Source organism: Crinia signifera, chromosome 3 (genome assembly GCF_055691185.1).
Source record: "Crinia signifera chromosome 3, ASM5569118v1, whole genome shotgun sequence".
NCBI classification, from domain to species: Eukaryota; Metazoa; Chordata; class Amphibia; order Anura; family Myobatrachidae; genus Crinia; species Crinia signifera.
The window spans coordinates 46,535,700-46,555,609 of record NC_139219.1 but is presented as its reverse complement, the minus strand read 5'-3'; the positions used below and the strand labels follow the sequence as shown (position 1 = coordinate 46,555,609).

Genomic DNA, 19,910 nt, shown 5'->3' with positions numbered 1-19,910 from the left:
TTTTAGGTTTAACCTTATAGTGACCACTTCGTATACTATAAACCAGTGGTTTCCAACCACAGTCCTCAAGTACCCCCAACAGTTCACGTTTTCCAGGTCACCTGCGGATTTTTAAATGTGACAGTTGGTGATACAGTGCATTGGCTGGGTGATTTGGAAAACCAGAATTCTTAAGGTGCCCATACATGGTACAATTGTTATGTGTGATGAGATGTGCGCTCCCACACATCTCATCGCACAGCTCAAAAAGTGCTGCACATACTTTTTGTACTAGATCTCATCTCATTGCATTGCAAAACCTATGCAAATGCGATGAGATGCGATATTGTATACAATAATTGTACTGTGTATGGGCACTTTTAGGGGTACTTTTCTGTGCAAATACAATTTGGTGTACAACACTTTTTCACACCAAGGTTGTTACTTAAAATCACTGGATTGGCTGTCCCTTAGCCAATCAGGAGTGCAACTCCCCTGGAGGCCACTCCTGATTGGCTGGGGGATGGCCAATTCCCCAGTTTGGGGGAGGAGCCGTAAATGTAAACAACCAGTTAGTTTCTCCTGTAAGATGGATCGGGTGTGCGGTTTATTGTTTTGACCACGAGGTTGCCTACTATGGACCGAAGAGGACGCGATCTATGCCGGAGTCCTCGGTACGTAAAATCCGACAAGATGGATCCCGACTGACAGGGTTTACTCTCCCTTGTTGAGGTCCATGACCCCCATAGAGGGAGAATAGAACCTGTGGTGAGCCACCGAGTCCAGAGCGTGGTAAGCGCAGTGAGCCCGCAAGGGACTTCTTTGCGCTCGCCCCCGTCGAAGCACCGGCAGTCAGGATTCCTATGTTGGTATACTGACTGTCGGGAGCCCGATTGTCGGGAAGTCATACCACACCCATAATTTCCTTCCACAAGTACCCACTTGGATTTCTATTGGAGAAGAGGACGGGCCAACATTGGAATCCATAGGTAAGTATTGTATGAATGATTGTAGTATTCAAGTTTTGTTTCTCTAATGTCAGTTTAACGCACGCAGTTTTATTTTATATATTTTTTTACACAGGGCAGCATTGCATGGATCTGACTGATCCGTGCAATGTCGCCTCTTCGTACGTATTTGGCGGCCATATTTACGGACGCCAAATACGAATGGATACGACCGGCTACGCAATCGGAATATACAAATCTGGGGAATACGGAAGATTAGTACATTTGCCTATTCATTCATATTTTCTTCGAAATACAGTCTATGCCGGTCATATCAGTTCGTACCCAGGATCGGCCACATCCCGGGACCATAGTGAATTTCCCCCTATATATTTAGAAGCAGGAAAGACATTAATGGGATTGGAAACAAAGGGTCTACTAACAAGACCAGATAATCAGTGATATAACAAGGTAGACATGTGCAAATAGGTAACTAAAATAATTATTAACCACATTTTTTCTGCTGACAACAAATCACCCTTCATTATAAAAAGTAGGCACCCTGTGACTGCGCAGTTCATGTGGAACTACAAGTACCAGCAAACATTGGCACAGACTGGAGAGCCACACAACATAAAAAAAGACAATTAAGATTAGTTGCAATTTAAACGTTAGGAACAGAGAATTCTTCTGAAAGAGTCTAAAACATAATGACTTTAGATGCCAAATAATTCAGAAACGTACAGTTTATTTACATAAATGAAGAACCTCGAGCTGCTATGTGTAGCACATCTTGCATAACTATTATAAATTACTGAATAGCATGTATTCCAAGAAGAAACAAACCTTAATGTTTACAAAAGTGATCAATAGCAAAGTCTTAAATTAAAAAAAAAATATATATATAATAAAAAAGAAAATGGTATTAAAATCTTAAAAACGAAAATAACCACCTTTTAAATATTTGCTGTATTGTGTCGACTCGAATAATGAAAATAGAGAACAGAAAAAAAAATATATATTACAATCACGAGAAACAAACTCAAAAGTTCAAAGCGGCAAAGTCCCAGGCCATGATTACACAGAGGTTTGCTTATAATTCTTGGTGTCCAGGACTTTCTTTCCACACATTGCACAGATCCCTAGAATATAAAAATTATAAATCAGACTGTGCCAAATCTCGAATCAATACAAAATGACAGTTACTGCTTTTAACATTCTGCAGAACAAAATACACAATTATATTATAATCCTAGTTATCCAGAGTAAAAAGAAATCCATACTCCACACTTATCACCATACAATTAATTTATTTATAATAATTATTACGCTCGTGTACAGGTTTGTATAAGGACAATAATGCATGAAACACTGTGTGCTTTGGACCTAAACTATATATGGATGCTACTTTCATTGCTGCATCAAACAGGCAGCAATATGAATTGATGCTAATGGCACCAATGGCGTCTGAGCACATGAAGCCCACTGCCGGCATTGCATCATGGGATTACTATCATGACTATCGGCAACAGCATTCTAAGTGAGCCTTAAGGGGGTATGGTATGTCACTACTTATATTAATTGCCTTGGCAATTCATTTTTACATAAAATATATATATTTATACATATATATGTATATCTATTATATAAAATTTTCTTTTCTTTTCTTTGTTGTTTGTGTATTTACCCACCCCGTGTCTGTATACCGTTTTGGGGGATTTAATATCACATATGTCCATATTCTGACCTTATTAGTTTTTGCGTCTTACCTTTATGTGAGTGTGTTAAAGTATAATAAACACTTTCTTGATAAACATACAATATCTCCATTTCAGCTCATTTGAAATTATACTGAATAAAAAGGAATTGTTTTATTTTATATTTATATTTGATTGCAAGAATGTCACTTGGGTATACGGCTGGGTTTTGTGCAGGGTTTCTTTCTGTTGTTGTATAAGCCATTTAGGGATGTGTAGTGTATCCCTTTAACCCCGCAGCAACCCATAACCCAGTTCAAATCGCAACTTCTGAATCCTATACTAGTAGAGACCACCCTCTGCATAAAAATAAAGACGTATTCCAAAACTTACAACAATGAGAGCTATTTACTAAGATAGCTAAATGTGCAAATCTGAACAAATAGCAACCAATAAGCAATCCACTTCTTTCTGTCTAAAACAAATTACAAAGGTAAAATAGAAAATTCAGATAGGTTATTCAGGTTTTGTTAGCAATTAACCTTTAGGGTGAAATTTACTAAGATGTGAAATACACTTCACAGGTCATGTTGCTATGGGCAACCAATCACATCCTGTCTACTATCTTCTAGAGGGAGGTAAATAAAAAAAAGTAGCGCAAAAGTAGCTTCTGATTGGTTGCCCCATAGCAACATGAACTGTGAAGTGTATTTCACATCTTAGTAAATTTCACCCTTAATGTCTATATAGTAAGGGGTGTAGCTCTGTAACTAACTGATCAGTCCTATAAGAAATTAGGGGGCACGTGTACAGGTATAACGCCTCAAAAAGAAATAAACGCGAGGGTAATAAAGAGTCAAAAACGTTAAGCCAATCAGCCCCTAACTGTCATTTTCAAACACAACCTATAACATGACAATTCTGAGCCGACTGGATGGACATATATCACTCTGGCGTTTATCTATTTTTAAGGCTTACTATATCTGCTCCTAGATCTTCAAATGAACAAAATTAGGAATTACTTTATCAGTGGATCAAAAATAATGACACAATAATTAGATTGACTTGTACTACTTACCCTTCTTGTAAGCACATCCCTGGCAGTAGTGAGATCCAGCCTGGTGGACGGAACTTTTGCAGATACGGCATATTGCAAAGCGATTTTTTCCGTAGGGGTCGAACCTGTAATAAGAGGTCCTTGGATTAGATCATTATCAAATACAGGTTGAGTATCCTTTATCCAAAATGCTCGAAAGAATTTTGGATAAAGGATTATTTCGTATTTTGGAATATTTTTATATTTGAACGAGGTATCTTGAATTTAAGTTGTATAAACACATCAAACACATGAAATGCACACACACACACACACACACACACACACACACACACACACACACACACACACACACACACACACACACATTTTATTTGTGCATGAAACAAGGTTTTAAAACATGAAACTATACATGTACTATTTCAGACACGGAATTTGAATGCCAAGCAATCTTGTCCTTGCACATATATAATGCCAGTTACATGTTATTTCCCCAGTAGTGACAGTTACAGATGTTACAGATGAAGCCGGTAGGTTAAGCAAAAAATAAAAGTATTCAGTATTTTAGAGACTATGGTTTTCAGAATATAGAAGTCATATGAATTACTAGAATATTGCTCAGTCAATTTATTGGTCCAACGCAGCGCCTTGTCTAGGGCAGTCCCAATGTAGATTATACATACAGTTAACAAACCCAAGATAAAAAAAAAAAAAATTAAAAAAAAAAAAAGGGAGAAAGAAGGAAAAAAAGTGGCTGACAAAAAAATAAAATGAAAAGGTTTTCCTTACTTGAAAACCTCTGCTTTGACATAAAAAATACAGAATTTATAGTGGCTAATTACCTGGCTTTCTTTGAGGTCAACGCCTTGTTTTCATTCAATTTTCGGCCTCCACTTTCTAAATAAAATGCATGACAGTCACATATTACACTACAGTAAGTTATAATAAATAAAAGTTTTTTTTTTAAACAAAAAACAATTAATAATCGTCAAACATAAATCAGGCACAACTGATAAGTCACGCTATATTGAAAGAATTATATATAATTTTATACCGGTATTAATAATAAATTATTATTAAACATCTTTGATATATCATGGATTCACAATATTTTTTTTATCAAACTTAAAAATATTTATATATGTGTGTGTTAAATATTGGCAGGCCATGATGACCAAAGGAAGAGTACACGGAGCCAATTACATGCCGGAAACAATGCTGTGTGTAACTACATGTGTTCCCCATTGCTCTCTCACTCCTTTGCTGCAAGTTGACATGTTAGGTAGAAGGGCTTTGTACTTGAGCACAAGAAAAAATTGGAACTGATATACAATACGGCGCAACAGGATAATACTTGGAAATATGATGGAATATAGTCCTCCTTATCTTGACATATAATTCCAATCTGGTTCAATGTCCGTTTCAAATGGATCGATGTTCGTGATAAAGAAATAAAGTGAAAAAAAGGAGAAAAAATTACTTCTTTGTGTCCCTAGTTTGCAATTATTATTGTGTCGAGTATGGATAAAGTGATTTTTAAGGTAAGCGTACCAAACTCACGTTAGAGTAAGTTGGTGCGAAGCACATCAAGGTTTCTTTAGTGTCGTGTCTTGTACTTGCTTGAAGAAGATGTGGCTTTTTATGTGAACTCCGAAGAGAAGAAAAGAAGAAAATGCAGTTTGTGTAGATGTGACGTGTATCACGTATATGAAAAAATTTGTGAGGAGCTAAATTAGCATACCTCACTCACCAAAGGTGTAAAAGATATACATATATAAAGGTATCTTTAGATTTGAAATGTAGGCGTACCCCAACTCACAGAAATCAGATTTCTTCCGAGATCAATTGGAAACAAACCACGACGACACACATAAGGAAAAGAACAAGGAAAGATACCTTAATGAGGTTGACACCATCTATATTCCTGTGAGTTGGGGTACGCCTACATTTCAAATCTAAAGATACCTTTATATATGTATATCTTTTACACCTTTGGTGAGTGAGGTATGCTAATTTAGCTCCTCATAATTTTTTTCATATACGTGATACACGTCACATCTACACAAACTGCATTTTCTTCTTTTCTTCTCTTCGGAGTTCACATAAAAAGCCACATCTTCTTCAAGCAAGTACAAGACACGACACTAAAGAAACCTTGATGTGCTTCGCACCAACTTACTCTAACGTGAGTTTGGTGCGCTTACCTTAAAAATCACTTTATCCATACTCGACACAATAATAATTGCAAACTAGGGACACAAAGAAGTAATTTTTTCTCCTTTTTTCACTTTATTTCTTTATCACGAACATCGATCCATTTGAAACGGACATTGAACCAGATTGGAATTATATGTCAAGATAAGGAGGACTATATTCCATCATATTTCCAAGTATTATCCTGTTGCGCCGTATTGTATATCAGTTCCAATTTTTTCTTGTACACATGTTTTTGTAAGTGTGGGTGACACTTAAAGGGACTGGGAACATCAGGGCTGCATAGCGCCATATATAGTTCTGTCAATCCAAAACTCCAGTTTTGTACTTGAGCAGGCAGAGAGTGACTGATGGGTTGTAAGCTTATCTATCTGAAACCAGAACGATAAAGGACGGTTGTGGATGGAACAGGGACTGCATGACATCTGCGAGGGGCGGACCACGGCGCATGTAGCGTAGGGCGACACGCTCTCCCCTCCCCCCACCTCCGGCACGTATGAAGCGAGGTAACCGAGCCTGATGCCCGGCAGCTAACCCCGATGTGGCCACTGACCCTCCCCGAGCCCGGAGCTGACCTGGATGCCTGAGGTGCCGTCCGTAGAGGCCGCTTGGTAGTGGAGTTCCCCCTGCTGCTGTGAGCGCAGTATCGGAGGTCCGGCCGGCGCGGCTGTAAGCCTATGTGAAGGTGTCGGGCTGCTGAGAGGAGTCGCACGGGAGACGTGCGGGGCGCGCGTCATTGGCTGGCGCCTGCAGCCCCACGGTGTCTGCGTGTATACAGCTGGCACCATAGTCCGTACGGCAGCCCATAGCCCACGTGAAACTCGGTGGAAGCGGAGATTCCCGGTGGGGTGCCAGCGCCAGGAAGGAGAGCTAGCTTGAAGCTATCAGCCTCCCTACTTTGTCAAGCGGAGGGGCCGCCTGTTCCCCCTCTGTACGGGACCGTCTGCAAGAACTGTGAGTGCCCCGATTAATTCCTTCTGGAAAGAGCCTGTTTCTCTCAAAACTTTCTGTTGGTTCTGCTGTATATTGGGCATGCGGGGCAAGCCGTGAATTATTATGCAGATGGAAGACTAACAGTAGTGGCCCTATTAAAGTGTATTGCGAGTGGGTGATTGCTCTCCGGTGGCCCTGTCTGTGGATGAGAGGGGGGCAGTAAGCCGGCTGGCTTAATTCAAGCCTGGACTGGGATACTCTCTAAATTACGTATATGCTGCTGCATCTCTGGCTAAAGGAGTAATAGGTCTGGGATTGTGCTCTAGTGAACATCACGTATTACATTGTGTAACGGCATTATTTCTCCTGGCAATAATGGGAAAGACAGGCCAAAACACTGCGGCCGCCAGGCTTGAGAAGTATGCAAGAACCCAGGCCCAGTCCCAGACTGGGGGTAGCTCACGCACGGCAACCCCGGTTTCTTCCCCCAGTAAGAGCGAAGGGGCCCAGGCTACCCCAGACATAACCCTGCTACAGGTGATAGAGGCAATTAACAAGTGTGAAACCCGCCTTGCCGAGCAGTTGGGCAAAGTTCAGTCGGACATTATGCTTATCCGGCAAGATGCTGAAAAGATGAGAGAACGGATGACAGAGGTTGAGACGCGTGTTTCATCGTTAGAGGATCTGGCCATTCCATTAAGCACTCAAATAAAATCCATCTCCTCACAAGTAGGCGAGATGAGATTGAAACTCACGGATATGGAAGGCAGGCTTCGACGAAGCAATGTCCATTTTCTAGGTTTCGATGAAAGAGTAGAAGGCAGTGAGCCGGAAAAGTTTTTAGAGGACTGGCTGATCCAGAGTTTGGAAGGAATGCCTTCTCTCCCCAGTTCGCTATTGAGCGGGCCCACCGTATTCCAGGGAGACCTCCTGCACCGGGGGCACCACCGCGGACTATTATTGCTAAGTTTTTGCATTTTAAGGATAGGGACACCCTCCTTCGAATGGCCAGGGACAGGGGGGATCTGGCTCATAATGGGAAGAAGATTTCCACCTTTCCTGATTTCCCCCTCGAGGTGCAGAGGGACAGAATGAAATTCAAATTGGTCAAAACCCGGTTACGGGAATTGAACATTCAGTTCAATATGTTGTACCCATCCAAATTGAAGGTGGTGGCAGACGGTGTGTCTAATATTTTTTTCTCCCCAGGTGATGTTGCGGAGTGGCTTGACCGCTCTTTCCCAGGGAAGCGCCAGGTTTTGGCTAGCTAAGTAGATCGGGGGGGCCTTCTATCTGGTTGTTTAGGGAGTCTCAGTCCGGTATAATGCTTGTCGGGTTATCGGGGGACCTCGCTGGGTTATAGTAGGGGTCAGTAAGTGATAAGGCCGGGGGATGGGGGGGAGGGGGTTATGTTTCCTAGTGGTTAATTAATTTAAGCCTCAAAAGAGGGGGGGGGGAGTGAGAATTTGGGGTAGGTATGCCCGGGGTAGGGCCTACAGGGAGGGGGGATGGGGGGCGGGGATGTGTTTGTATTTGTCAATGTATTGTTTGGGAGCTTACATGGTCCGGTCACCCCCGAGAGTGTTTAGAACCTGTGTGGGGATCTTTAATAAAGTTGTTGGCTGTGAGGGTGATCTACCAGATAAGGTTGAATATGTATGGGGGTGCGTTTTTTGTCATGGAATGTTAGGGGACTGAACGACAGGGTCAAGAGGGCGACAGTCTTGGGGCAATGCAGAAAGTATGAGGCAGATGTTATATGCCTTCAAGAGACTCATCTTAGTGGGGAAAGATCAAAGTCCTTAAGGCGGCCCTGGATTGGCTCTGTCTTTCACGCCCCTTTCTCCAACATGTCTAGGGGGGTGTCCATATTGTTCAAAAAGTCCTTGGCATTTACTCCTGGTAGTCAAAAAATCGACCCAGGCGGTCGGTATATTTTTATTGAAGGCCGTATAGACCAAGTTCAGATATGTATATTATCAGTTTACATCCCCCCTCCTTTCTCCTATGAGGTTATTAAGAAAGCAGTGGAATTTGCGGCGGGCTATCCTCAGGCTTCTGTTATTTGCCTTGGCGATTTTAATAAGGTCTTAGACTCCCGTTTGGATAGGTGGAGGCCTGGAGTTCAGCCTACGTATGAGGGTAGTAAGTTTAGGGAATTTATCCAGGAAGTCGGTTGGTGGGATCCATGGCGGATAAGATACCCTGATTGAAAACAATATTCATGCTACTCCGATTCTTATGGGGTCTTTTCGAGACTGGACTTAGTGCTGCTCTCGAAGGACCTATTAAATAAAGTCCAGAAGGTTGAATATAGGTCGCGGGGCATCTCGGATCATTCTCCGATAACTATAGATTTGGATTTGGCAAGGCAGGTTGGATATAGGTGTTGGAAACTGCAGCCCTACTGGCTTACACAGATGGGAGAGGCGGAGGAGGTGGAACAGATGATAGGGGAGTATTTCCAACTGAATTACGGCTCGGTCTGTGGGTCCACCTTATGGGACTCCTTTAAAGCATACATTAGAGGGGTGTTTATCAAGAAGATCGCCTTTGCCAAGAAGAACTATCGAGTGGAGACTGAAAGACTGGAGGCTAGGTCAGTGGAGTTAGAAAATAATTATGTATCTAGTGTTCGGGAAGTGGACCGGGTAGCGTGGCAGGCTGCTCTTAATGAATGGCGTGATCACGTCCAGGACACTTTCTGTCAGAGAGTGAGAACTGGAGATCATAGGCGTTATGTAAACTCGGATCGGGGTGGGAAATGGCTAGCATTGATGGCCAAGAATGAGCGGTCCTCTAATCTTATCTCTGAAATAGCGGATGAAAAGGGCAACAGTGTGACTGATACCCCCGTAATTGTGTCCAGTTTCGTGTCATATTATAAAAAACTGTTCGCCTCTCAGTCCCTGAATAGTAATGATAGTATTGTTGACTACTTGGGGGCGTTGGAACTCCCGCAAATATCTGGGGACTCAAAAGAGTTGTTGGACTCTTCAATTACTCTAGAGGAGGTAACGTCTGTAATTCAAGCCCTCCCCCGAAATAAGGCCCCGGGGTTGGACGGGTTACCTGGGGAATTCTATTTAAAATATTCGAATGTCCTGGCCACTCCACTATGGGAATTGTTGGGTGGTGTCAAGGCGGAGGGTAGGCTTCCTCCGTCTATGGAGGAAGCATATATAGTTATGATTCCCAAGGCAGGGAAGGACCCCTCCCAGGTTGATTCCTATCGACCTATTTCCATTATGTCCTCGGACGCCAAGATTTTCGCAAAAATATTGGCCAACCGTTTGGGAAGGGTGCTGGATGAAATTGTACACCAAGACCAGACAGGTTTTAGACCGGGAAGGTCGACGGCGGTCAACCTGAGGAGGGTCCTATCTTTTATTCAAATGATCAATTCCGGTAATAAATGCGCGGCTGTGGCATCGTTTGATGCCAGTAGGGCATTTGACGTAATTGAGTGGGAGTTTTTATGGCCGGTGTTAAGAGCCTTTGGCATCGGGGAGGGTTTCATTGGATGGATAAGGTTATTGTACCGACAGCCATTGGCCCGAATATCGATTAACGGTTTCACCTCCGACTCCTTCCCATTGGCTAGAGGTACTAGGCAGGGGTGTCCGCTGTCCCCGTTGTTGTTTGCGGTGGCAGTGGAGCCCCTGGCTCATCTACTTAGACAGAAGTTGGGCTGTCATAATTCTTGCGGGAGTAAATTGGTATCTTTGTACGCCGATGACCTCCTAATTGGTTCTGACAGTCCAGGCATTGATCTCCCTATAATCGTGAACCTTCTAAATGAATTTGGGGGTATGTCAGGTATTAAAATGAACTGGGATAAGTCTCATGTAATGTTCCTGGGTCCCGTGCCTCCTGATATCCAGCTAGCCTGCCCGTTAAAAAATTCTAGTAAATTCAAGTACTTGGGCGTTGTAATCTCCGGCAACCCGCGGGATTATATCTCGGACAATCTGAGGCCGCTTTTAACCGAAATTAAAACTAAGTGTTGGAGATGGGTGGGTCTGCCACTTTCGCAAATTGGCAGGGTCAATTTGTTGAAAATGTGTATTCAACCAAAACTTTTATACCTGTTGCTTCAGTCTCCGTGTTATGTAAGCGTAAAATTCTTTCATGAGTTAAACAGTGTTCTGTCCTCATTTGTGTGGAAAAATAGAAGCCCGAGGATTAGACTATCTATCTTGACCCGGGACAGAGTAGAAGGGGGTCTTGCCCTCCCGGATTTTAGACTCTATTACTATTCATCCCAATTATGTCATCTCTGCCCATGGATACAGGGTGGCGAGGGGGTTGGGGAATTCAAGACCCTGGCGTTAAATGGGCAATCTGGGGTGTCTCCTCTTCAAATGCTCCTGGCGGGGAAGTTATGGGGTAATGCACCCCCCCTGATAGCCCAAGCCATACGCGTGTGGAGACAGGTGCAAAAGATGACAAACTTTGAGGATATCGATCCACAAACCTGGGTTTTTTCCTTGTCAGAGGTCAAAAAGTTGAAGGGCTTAGGAGGGGGAGTGTGGGAGGCATATGGATTGCTGGAAGCTGGAGCGTGGCTACAGGATGGGGGTATTCGATCCTTTGAGGACCTACAACAGGGGTACGACCTCCCTAGGAAAATGTACTTCAGTTATCTCCAGGTCAGGAGCGCGTTAGCATGCATGATAAGGAAGGGATCCCTGAAGATTAGGGAAGCTCCCTGTAAGGAATTTGTGAAAAAATTGGGTCCCTGGAAGCACCTTTCCAAAATATACAGATATATCCACTCCTTTAATCAAGAAAGCGGCTGGGACAAGCTGAGGTCTCAGTGGGCTAGGGTTATCCCTCGGGTCCTGTTAATAGATTGGAGGGAGATTCTATCGGCCACAAGTAAATCTTCAATGTCCCTCTCAGTACAGCAGGTTCAATTTAATATACAGATATATCCACTCCTTTAATCAAGAAAGCGGCTGGGACAAGCTGAGGTCTCAGTGGGCTAGGGTTATCCCTCGGGTCCTGTTAATAGATTGGAGGGAGATTCTATCGGCCACAAGTAAATCTTCAATGTCCCTTTCAGTACAGCAGGTTCAATTTAATATTTTTCATCGAATATACTTTACTCCGGCGCGAATGAGGCATATGGGGAACTCCGCCAGTGCGGGGTGCCCTAGGTGTGGAGTGGAGCCTGGTACACACTGGCATTTAGTCTGGGAATGTGTGCATGTGCAAGCGTTTTGGTCTGCCATTTGTAATATTATGCTGGAGCTGGGTATCCCAGGTTCAACCTTCAGTACTATATGTTTAGTCTTGGGGGTAGTGGACGTCCAACTAAGTGGGCATTGGACCCAATTGATCAGGATTTTAGTATCATGTGCTAAAGTAATCATAGCAAGGAAATGGATGGCAACGGTGGGGCCTTCAGTGGTGGAGTGGACCAATTTAGTCAATGCCACCTGTTCTCATGAAAAATATGTGTATGCTACACGAGGGTGTTATTCCAAATTTTACAAGGTATGGGGTGGGTGGACGTCATCCAAATTCTATATAGCTTTGTAAAGACACTTTGATTCACTTATTACTAAACGTTCTTATTTGCATTTTAAGTGAATTATTTTTTGCACTGTTTATTAACGATAACATTTGTTGAAACAACTATAAGATTATGGTAAATAAGTTATGGGCACGATTGAGGAGGATGTGGATTTATTATTGATTTTATTTTTTAGTATAATGAATTAGTAATATGCATTATGGGGTATCTGGTTATAGGAAATAACGTGTATGCTACACGAGGGTGTGTCTCTAGATTTATCGGGTACGGGGTGGGGGGAGGATATCTAAATACTATATAGTTTTGTTAAATTATTTGGACTCACTCAATAATAAATGCCTTATTTATATGTAGAGAATTATTTAGGCACTGTTTAATAACGATAACTTGTGTTGAATCATGACAAGATAGTAATTATTTTAGGGGTGTGTGAAGTATAGGAGTACAAGGGATATAAGTTTAAGCACGAGAATTCATGAGTAATAATTTCATATTGATTGATGATTGGTTCTCTTCCTTTATGCGTTTATGGGCTAGAGCAGATGGGAATGCTTGATTTAGTGCCGTCTACAGCCTTAGTATTTATAGCATATAGGTGCTGAGATTTCCTGTATAGTTGGGGGAGTGACCGGCCATGGGGATGTAAGCGTTGTTTTATGTATATGTGATGTATTGTATTTAAGTGTTATGTTTGTACTTTTGCATAAGAAAAATAAAAACTTAATTAAAAAAAAAAAAATATTTCCAAGTATTATCCTGTTGCGCCGTATTGTATATCAGTTCCAATTTTTTCTTGTACACATGTTTTTGTAAGTGTGGGTGACACTTAAAGGGACTGGGAACATCAGGGCTGCATAGCGCCATATATAGTTCTGTCAATCCAAAACTCCAGTTTTGTACTTGAGCAGGCAGAGAGTGACTGATGGGTTGTAAGCTTATCTATCTGAAACCAGAACGATAAAGGACGGTTGTGGATGGAACAGGGACTGCATGACATCTGCAGTGATGTGGGGCACTCAAGTACTATTTGAATTTGAAGGAAATTGCTGGCTATAATAGCATGCTGCATGTGTTCAAATACCCGAGAAAGCCGTTATCCACAGCACTGGAAAGTACAGATTCCTACCTGTTAATATGCTTTCCTCTACTCCACCATGGCAGCCAACTCATGGGTTAAGTCCCGAAGGGTAGTACTCTGGAAGGAAACAAAAAAGAACACTGGCCCCTATATAAGCTCCACCTCCTTAGGACTCAGTGTCTTGATTAAATAGCATACATATACACCATTATACATCAACTTAAATCATTTAACCACCAACAACCGGGCGGGATAATGCTGCCATGGTGGAGTAGAGGAAAGCATATTAACAGGTAGGAATCTGTACTTTCCTCTACCTCCCCATGGCAGCCAACTCATGGGTAATACCCAAGCAGTTACCACACTGGGTGGGCATAATAACACAATACTGATAATAATAATGAAATAATAATAATAAGGTTACATCACCTTACTTAAACAACTGCGCTCAGCACCTTCCTACCAAACCGGGCGTCTGCTGACGCCGCTACATCCATTCTGTAATGTCTGGTGAAGGTATGTACTGAGGACCAGCACGCTGCTTTACATAGCTCCTGAATTGATGCCGCCTCCTTTTCCGCCCAGGAGGCCGACATTGCTCTCGTTGAGTGAGCCTTCAAGCCCACCGGCGGATCTTGACCCCTAACTCTGTACGCCTCCAAAATACAGGATTTGATCCACCTTGAGATCGTAGTCTTGCTGGCCCCCTGCCCTTTATTCTTCCCCTCGGTCAGCACGAACAACCTTTCTGTTTTTCTGTGAGATTTTGTCCTCTCTAAATATATTTTCAGCGCCCTAACTACGTCTAGCGTATGTAGCCTCTCTTCCTTTGAGTTAGCGGGGTTCGTGCAGAACGAGGGCAGGACGATTTCCTGATTAATATGAAAGGTGGACACCACCTTGGGCAGAAACTGCGGATTCGTTCTTAGGACTACTTTATCTGGAAAGAAGTTCAAGAATGGCTCTTTTGCCCAAAGGGCCTGGAGTTCCGATACTCTTCTTGCAGATGTGATAGCTACTAAAAACACCACTTTCATAGTAAGCATTTTCAATGATACTTCTTGCAAAGGCTCGAACGGATTTTCTACTAGCGCGTTCAGGACCAGATTGAGGTCCCAAGGTGACAGCGGGTTATGGAATGACGGCTTTATCCGCTTAGCTGCTTGAATAAATCTTTGAATGTACTTATTATCTGCTAGTTTCCAGTCCAGCATGGTTGACAGAGCCGAGATCTGCACCTTAACTGAGCTCACGGACAAATTCTTGTCTAGCCCTTGCTGTAGAAACTCCAGCACCACGCCTATCTCCTTTGCCTGATTGTTCTTTGACTTACAGAACTCCACGTACCTCCTCCAAATTCTATGGTACGTAATGGACGTAGATTCTTTCCTGGCCTTGAGCAAGGTCCTTACCACTCTACTGGAAAAACCTTTCTTCTCTAACATACGTGTCTCAACAGCCATGCCGTCAGTTTCCAGGTACAGGGCTGTGCCTTCCATAACCTGTTCTGACCTATTAGGTTGTTTAAATCCGGCAGGTGCCATGGATCTGCTATCGACATCTCCAGTAGTTTGGAGAACCACGGTCTCCTTGGCCAGTACGGAAGGATCACTATTGCGGTCACTCTTTCTTGTTGAATTTTCCTCAGCAGCCTTGCTATTATTGGGAAGGGTGGAAACGCGTACACGAATTCTGCTTCCCACACTGACGTCAGTGCGTCCTGCTTCTCTGCCCCCGGCTCCCAATGCCTTGAGAAGAACCTCTGGAGCTTTGCATTTCTCTTTGTGGCCATAAGGTCCACCTGGGGTTGACCCCACATTTTTACGATTTGCTCGAACACTTCTGGGGACAACTCCCATTCTCCCGGCTGCACAATCTCCCTGCTGAGGCTGTCTGCCTGCAGGTTCTCCTTGCCTGCCACAAACACCGCCGTGAGACTGTTTACGTGGCTCTCTGCCCAAGATATTACTTCCGATACCTCCGACATGAGCTCTCGGCTCTTTGTCCCTCCTTGCCTGTTCAGGTAAGACACCACCGACTGATTGTCGGACCTCACGATAATGTCTCTTCCCACTAGGCATTTCTGTAGGTGTATGCAGGCCATAAGCACTGCCCTCATCTCCCGGACGTTTGAGTGCTTGACTCTTGTTTCTTGGGTCCAGATCCCTTGAACTATCTGCTCTCCACAGACCGCTCCCCAGCCTGTCAGGCTGGCATCCGTGGTCACCACTTTTTGTCCTGACACCGCGAACACTCTTCCCTCTTCTAGCCTTGGTCCGTCCGACCACCATGCTAGATCCTGACGCGCCTTTTTTGACAGGACAATCCTTTGAGACTTGTTTTTTCCATCGCCGTCCCACTGCATAAGGAAGCAGCCTTGGAAAGCCCTCATATGGAACCTGCCCCATCGTACTGCATCTAATGCCGCCGAAATGAGTCCTAGCACTTTCATGCAGTCTCCTGACGAAATGATTTTTTTGCTTTGGAGAGAAGATACTTCGCGTCTCAGCTTCTGTCTTCTGTCCTCTGTTAGCTTGATTGTCATGCGTTCTGTGTCTATCCAGACGCCCAGATACTTTGCCGCTTTTGCCGGGATGAGCTGACTCTTCTCCTGGTTTATCAACCACCCGTGTTGTTCCAGGTACAGCTTTACTTGGGACGTGCTTCTCTCTGCCTCTTTCCTTGTCCTGGCCATGATCAACAAGTCGTCGAGGTATGGCCACACGCAAATCCCCTGCTGCCGCAGGTTGGCGACCAACACCACCAGCACCTTTGTGAACGTCCTTGGGGACGTAGCCAGGCCGAAAGGCAGGGCGACAAATTGATATGTTACATTTCCCAGGCGAAATCTTAGATACCTGTGGTGCCCTGCGTATATTGGTACGTGCAGATATGCGTCCCGAAGGTCTATTGTGGTCAGAAATGACCCTTCCACGATATCCGGTAGGATAGACCTTAGTGACTCCATCCTGAATTTTTTCGTTATGATGAACGCATTTACTCTTCTTAAATCGAGGATCGTTCTGAAGCCTCCTGAAGGCTTTCTGACTATAAAAAATCTTGATTGGCAACCTTTCCATTCTTGCTCCTTTGACACTTTGACCACTACTTTCTGGTTGATCATTTTTTGTAGACTGTCCAGTAACGCGGCTTTTTCTCTCGGCTCCCGGGGTATTGGAGACTCCGTCCTCCAGTAACCCGGAAACTTCGCAAATTCTATTTTGTACCCCGACTCTATTATGTCCAGCACCCATTTGTCCTGGACGGATTGGGACCAAATCTGCTTGAACTGCAGCAGTCTGCCCCCTACTGCCTCTCTGGCGTCATTGGCTAGAGTGTCTTGCGGAATACCTTCCGTCTCTGCCCCTTTGGCCTCGAAAAAAGCTCCGATTTGCCCAGGACCTTCTGAAGCTTCTCCCTGGCCTATACGCCCTTGCCTCCTTAAAGTCCGGCGACTGGAATTTAAGCGACCTGTTGAAAAAGGGTTTCTTCCCCTTATCCTGCGGCAGCCACACAGACTTACCGCCCGAGATCTTTGTGATGATATCATCCAACTTGGAGCCAAATAGATACTGTCCCTGAAATGGTAGAGCCAGCAGTTTCTGCTTCGACTGTGTATCTGCTGCCCATGGCTTGAGCCAGAGTGCTCTTCTTGCTACTGCCATCGTGGCGCTTGATCTTGCCGCTAATTTCACCGCGTCTACAGACGCATCACACATGAACTCCACGGCAATCTGGATGTTCTGAATGGTCTTTATCAGATCTGACCTCTGAATTCCGTCCAGCGTGTCTGACTCTAGGTCATGACACCAGGACCTCATTACCCTGGCTGTTACCGCCATGGCTGCGGCCGTCTTGATAGCTGCCCCCGAGGTGACATGCTGTTTCCGCAAGCTGACCTCCATCTTCCTTTCCATCGCGTCTTTAAAATTGTTCGCATCTTCCAGGGGGAGCGTTGTTTTTTTGGAAATTCTTGCGATAGCCGCATCAACCCTCGGGGCCTCTTCCCAGTGTTTCACCTGCTCACTCTCGAATGGATACATCTTAGCTACCCTAAGTGGCACCGCCACTTTTTTATCCGGGTGCCTCCATTCTTCGTCCACCATTTCCTTCAACGCTTTTGATAATGGAAATGTTTTGCCTTTTTTCTTCTTGTCCTGGAACAGCAGGTCCTGCAATTTCTCTTCCTCCTGGGTCTCTTCTATTTTCAGAGACTTATTGATAAGAACCAACAGGTTCTCCAATAACACTGGGTTAAAGTCAGCCTCTGTTTTATCCTGCGTTATCTCCCCCTCTTCCATTTCCTCCTCTCTCAATGCCGGCCCCTCTGCCGAGTCTTGGGATCCCCCTGAGAGCTCAGCTCTGCTCCTTTTTGCCTGCATTTTTTCCACATCCTGTTTTGTCATAAATGTGTCAGCCAACGCTGTCTTCAGCATAGACACCAACTCGGTCATCTGGGGCATACCCATCTGTTGGGTTAGTTTGCAGGCGCTACACGCGGAGCCTATCCACATATCCGGCAGGGCCTTGTCACACAAACTGCACTTGGCAGCGTGGTGTTTCTTGTGCTTAGCCTTTGCCTCAGCCTGCCCCTTGCTTGTATCTGATCTAAAAATACACATACAACAGTCAGTACCCGAAATGCTTCACCAACCAGTGCTTATCTCTGGCTTACCCTGACTTTCTGTGCTGCTTCTTCTCCCCATCCATACTGGCCGCTTTAAAGCCTGTAGCTAAAGCAATGACATAGGGTAAGGATGGTGATAACTCCTCCAGCTAATGCTGTCAACGGAGTCTTACCGTCTGCTGGAATACTGCGTGCGTCTGCCACTCCACTGCTCCCAGCAGTCTATCCGCTTTCCGCCTTACAGAGCTCCTGGTACGCTTTAAAGGCTTACTGGCCCCCTTTTAGAGAGCTTACTGCTCCGTTTTTAAAGTTACTGGAGCCTAGTGACGCGCCTTAGTGACGCGCCCCCTGGCGTGCGGCGCGTCCGTGACGTCAGACGCCCGCCGCACGTAGCCCCCAGGCTAAGCGCCCGACGGGCGCCCGGCTCCTACGTCCTTGCGCGCTGACGTCAGACGCTATACTCCGGACACCTAGGCTTCCGCCCGACGGGCGCCCGGCTTCAGCGTCTCTGCTCCTGACCTTACAGAGCTTCCTGGTACGCCATGCGCCACACGCCAGACCCGACCTCCGGCGCCAGCCCCCGTCCGGCCACCGGTTCCAGCAGACCTCAGGTACCCCTTACTGCCCTCGACAGCGGGGACCCGTTTTTTCTTAAATCCATGCCTCACCCCCGACTGCTCTAGGCAGCGGAGAGGGCTGCAGCTCAGGGTAAGCCCTTCCACTACCCTGGAAGGAAAAAAAAAGACACTGAGTCCTAAGGAGGTGGAGCTTATATAGGGGCCAGTGTTCTTTTTTGTTTCCTTCCAGAGTACTACCCTTCGGGACTTAACCCATGAGTTGGCTGCCATGGGGAGGTAGAGGAAACAAGGATTTGCAATATGGATCTATGTTTTCACTAGCTAAGTCCGCTCGAAGCAAAAGCTTCGAAAGTTAGTCTCTGTGTGCGTTTCAGTTTATGTATGTGTGAAAGAGATGTAGTTTCACTTGCTGCCAGCAGACGGCAGTGTTTCGGTTACACACAAACACTAATTATATATATATATATATATATATATATATATATATATATATTATATACAAACGCCTTATAATACTCCGGAAATGCGCCATACCTGTGGTATTCCTGGCACCAGTCTTCCATGTATCCGGAGTGATAACTCTGCCCAACTTCTTCTCACCTGTCAATGAATAATGACATTGTTGCAACTGAGTCCTATAGTCAAAGTCAACACAACTCATTTCCAATTACATACAGGCAATGTCAAACAGCAAAACGTCTTGTTTTACCTTAACGTGACTTTTATTTATTGGGTTGCTAATACTTAAGCCCCATACACACTAGATATATTGTTATTCTGACTCATAACCAGTCCATAAGTGTAAGGCTTATAATACAGATCATCTATGTATGTCTGTATTGAACCAGTACTTACACTAGGAGACTTTAGGGGTTATTCTGCTTCATTCGCATCCCCCGTGGGTTTGCATGGGCTATCGATGTTGTGCGTCTGCAGACGCAGGGTGCATGTGGCCACGGTGAACAAGTTGTTTACCAGGCGCATGCACCCAACACTGTGGGCGAGAGCGTGCAGCGGTGTTGGGTAGTCGCACCTATGGGAACGCCCAGCGTTTCATTGGCGTTCCCATTGAAACGCTGGGTGTTCCCATGGGAATTACCCCATTACGTGGGTGCCGGGGGCAGGCAGCTGACATTACCGGATGTCAGCTGCCTGCCCACTTCCTCTTGATTGTGCAGGCATATCTAAGGTGACCTGAGAGTCACTTTAGATATGTGTGCACTCACCACATTATTCGATGGTCGGCAACCATCAAATA

At 44.6% G+C, this 19,910-nt stretch overlaps 1 protein-coding gene across 1 annotated transcript in view; it reads right to left on the bottom strand.

Moving 5' to 3' along the window:
- Window positions 1–1,654: 1,654 nt before the first annotated feature.
- Window positions 1,655–19,910, bottom strand: part of CRIPT (CXXC repeat containing interactor of PDZ3 domain) — a 22,602-nt gene continuing 4,346 nt past the window's right edge. Inside the window, exons 2-5 of the mRNA XM_083175735.1 lie at window positions 19,187–19,252; window positions 4,523–4,577; window positions 3,702–3,805; window positions 1,655–2,068 (exon numbers count right to left, since the gene is read on the bottom strand). Of these exons, the coding sequence (XP_083031861.1) occupies window positions 2,004–2,068; window positions 3,702–3,805; window positions 4,523–4,577; window positions 19,187–19,252 (290 nt within the window). The 3' untranslated portion in view covers window positions 1,655–2,003. The remainder of the gene's footprint in view (window positions 2,069–3,701; window positions 3,806–4,522; window positions 4,578–19,186; window positions 19,253–19,910) is intronic.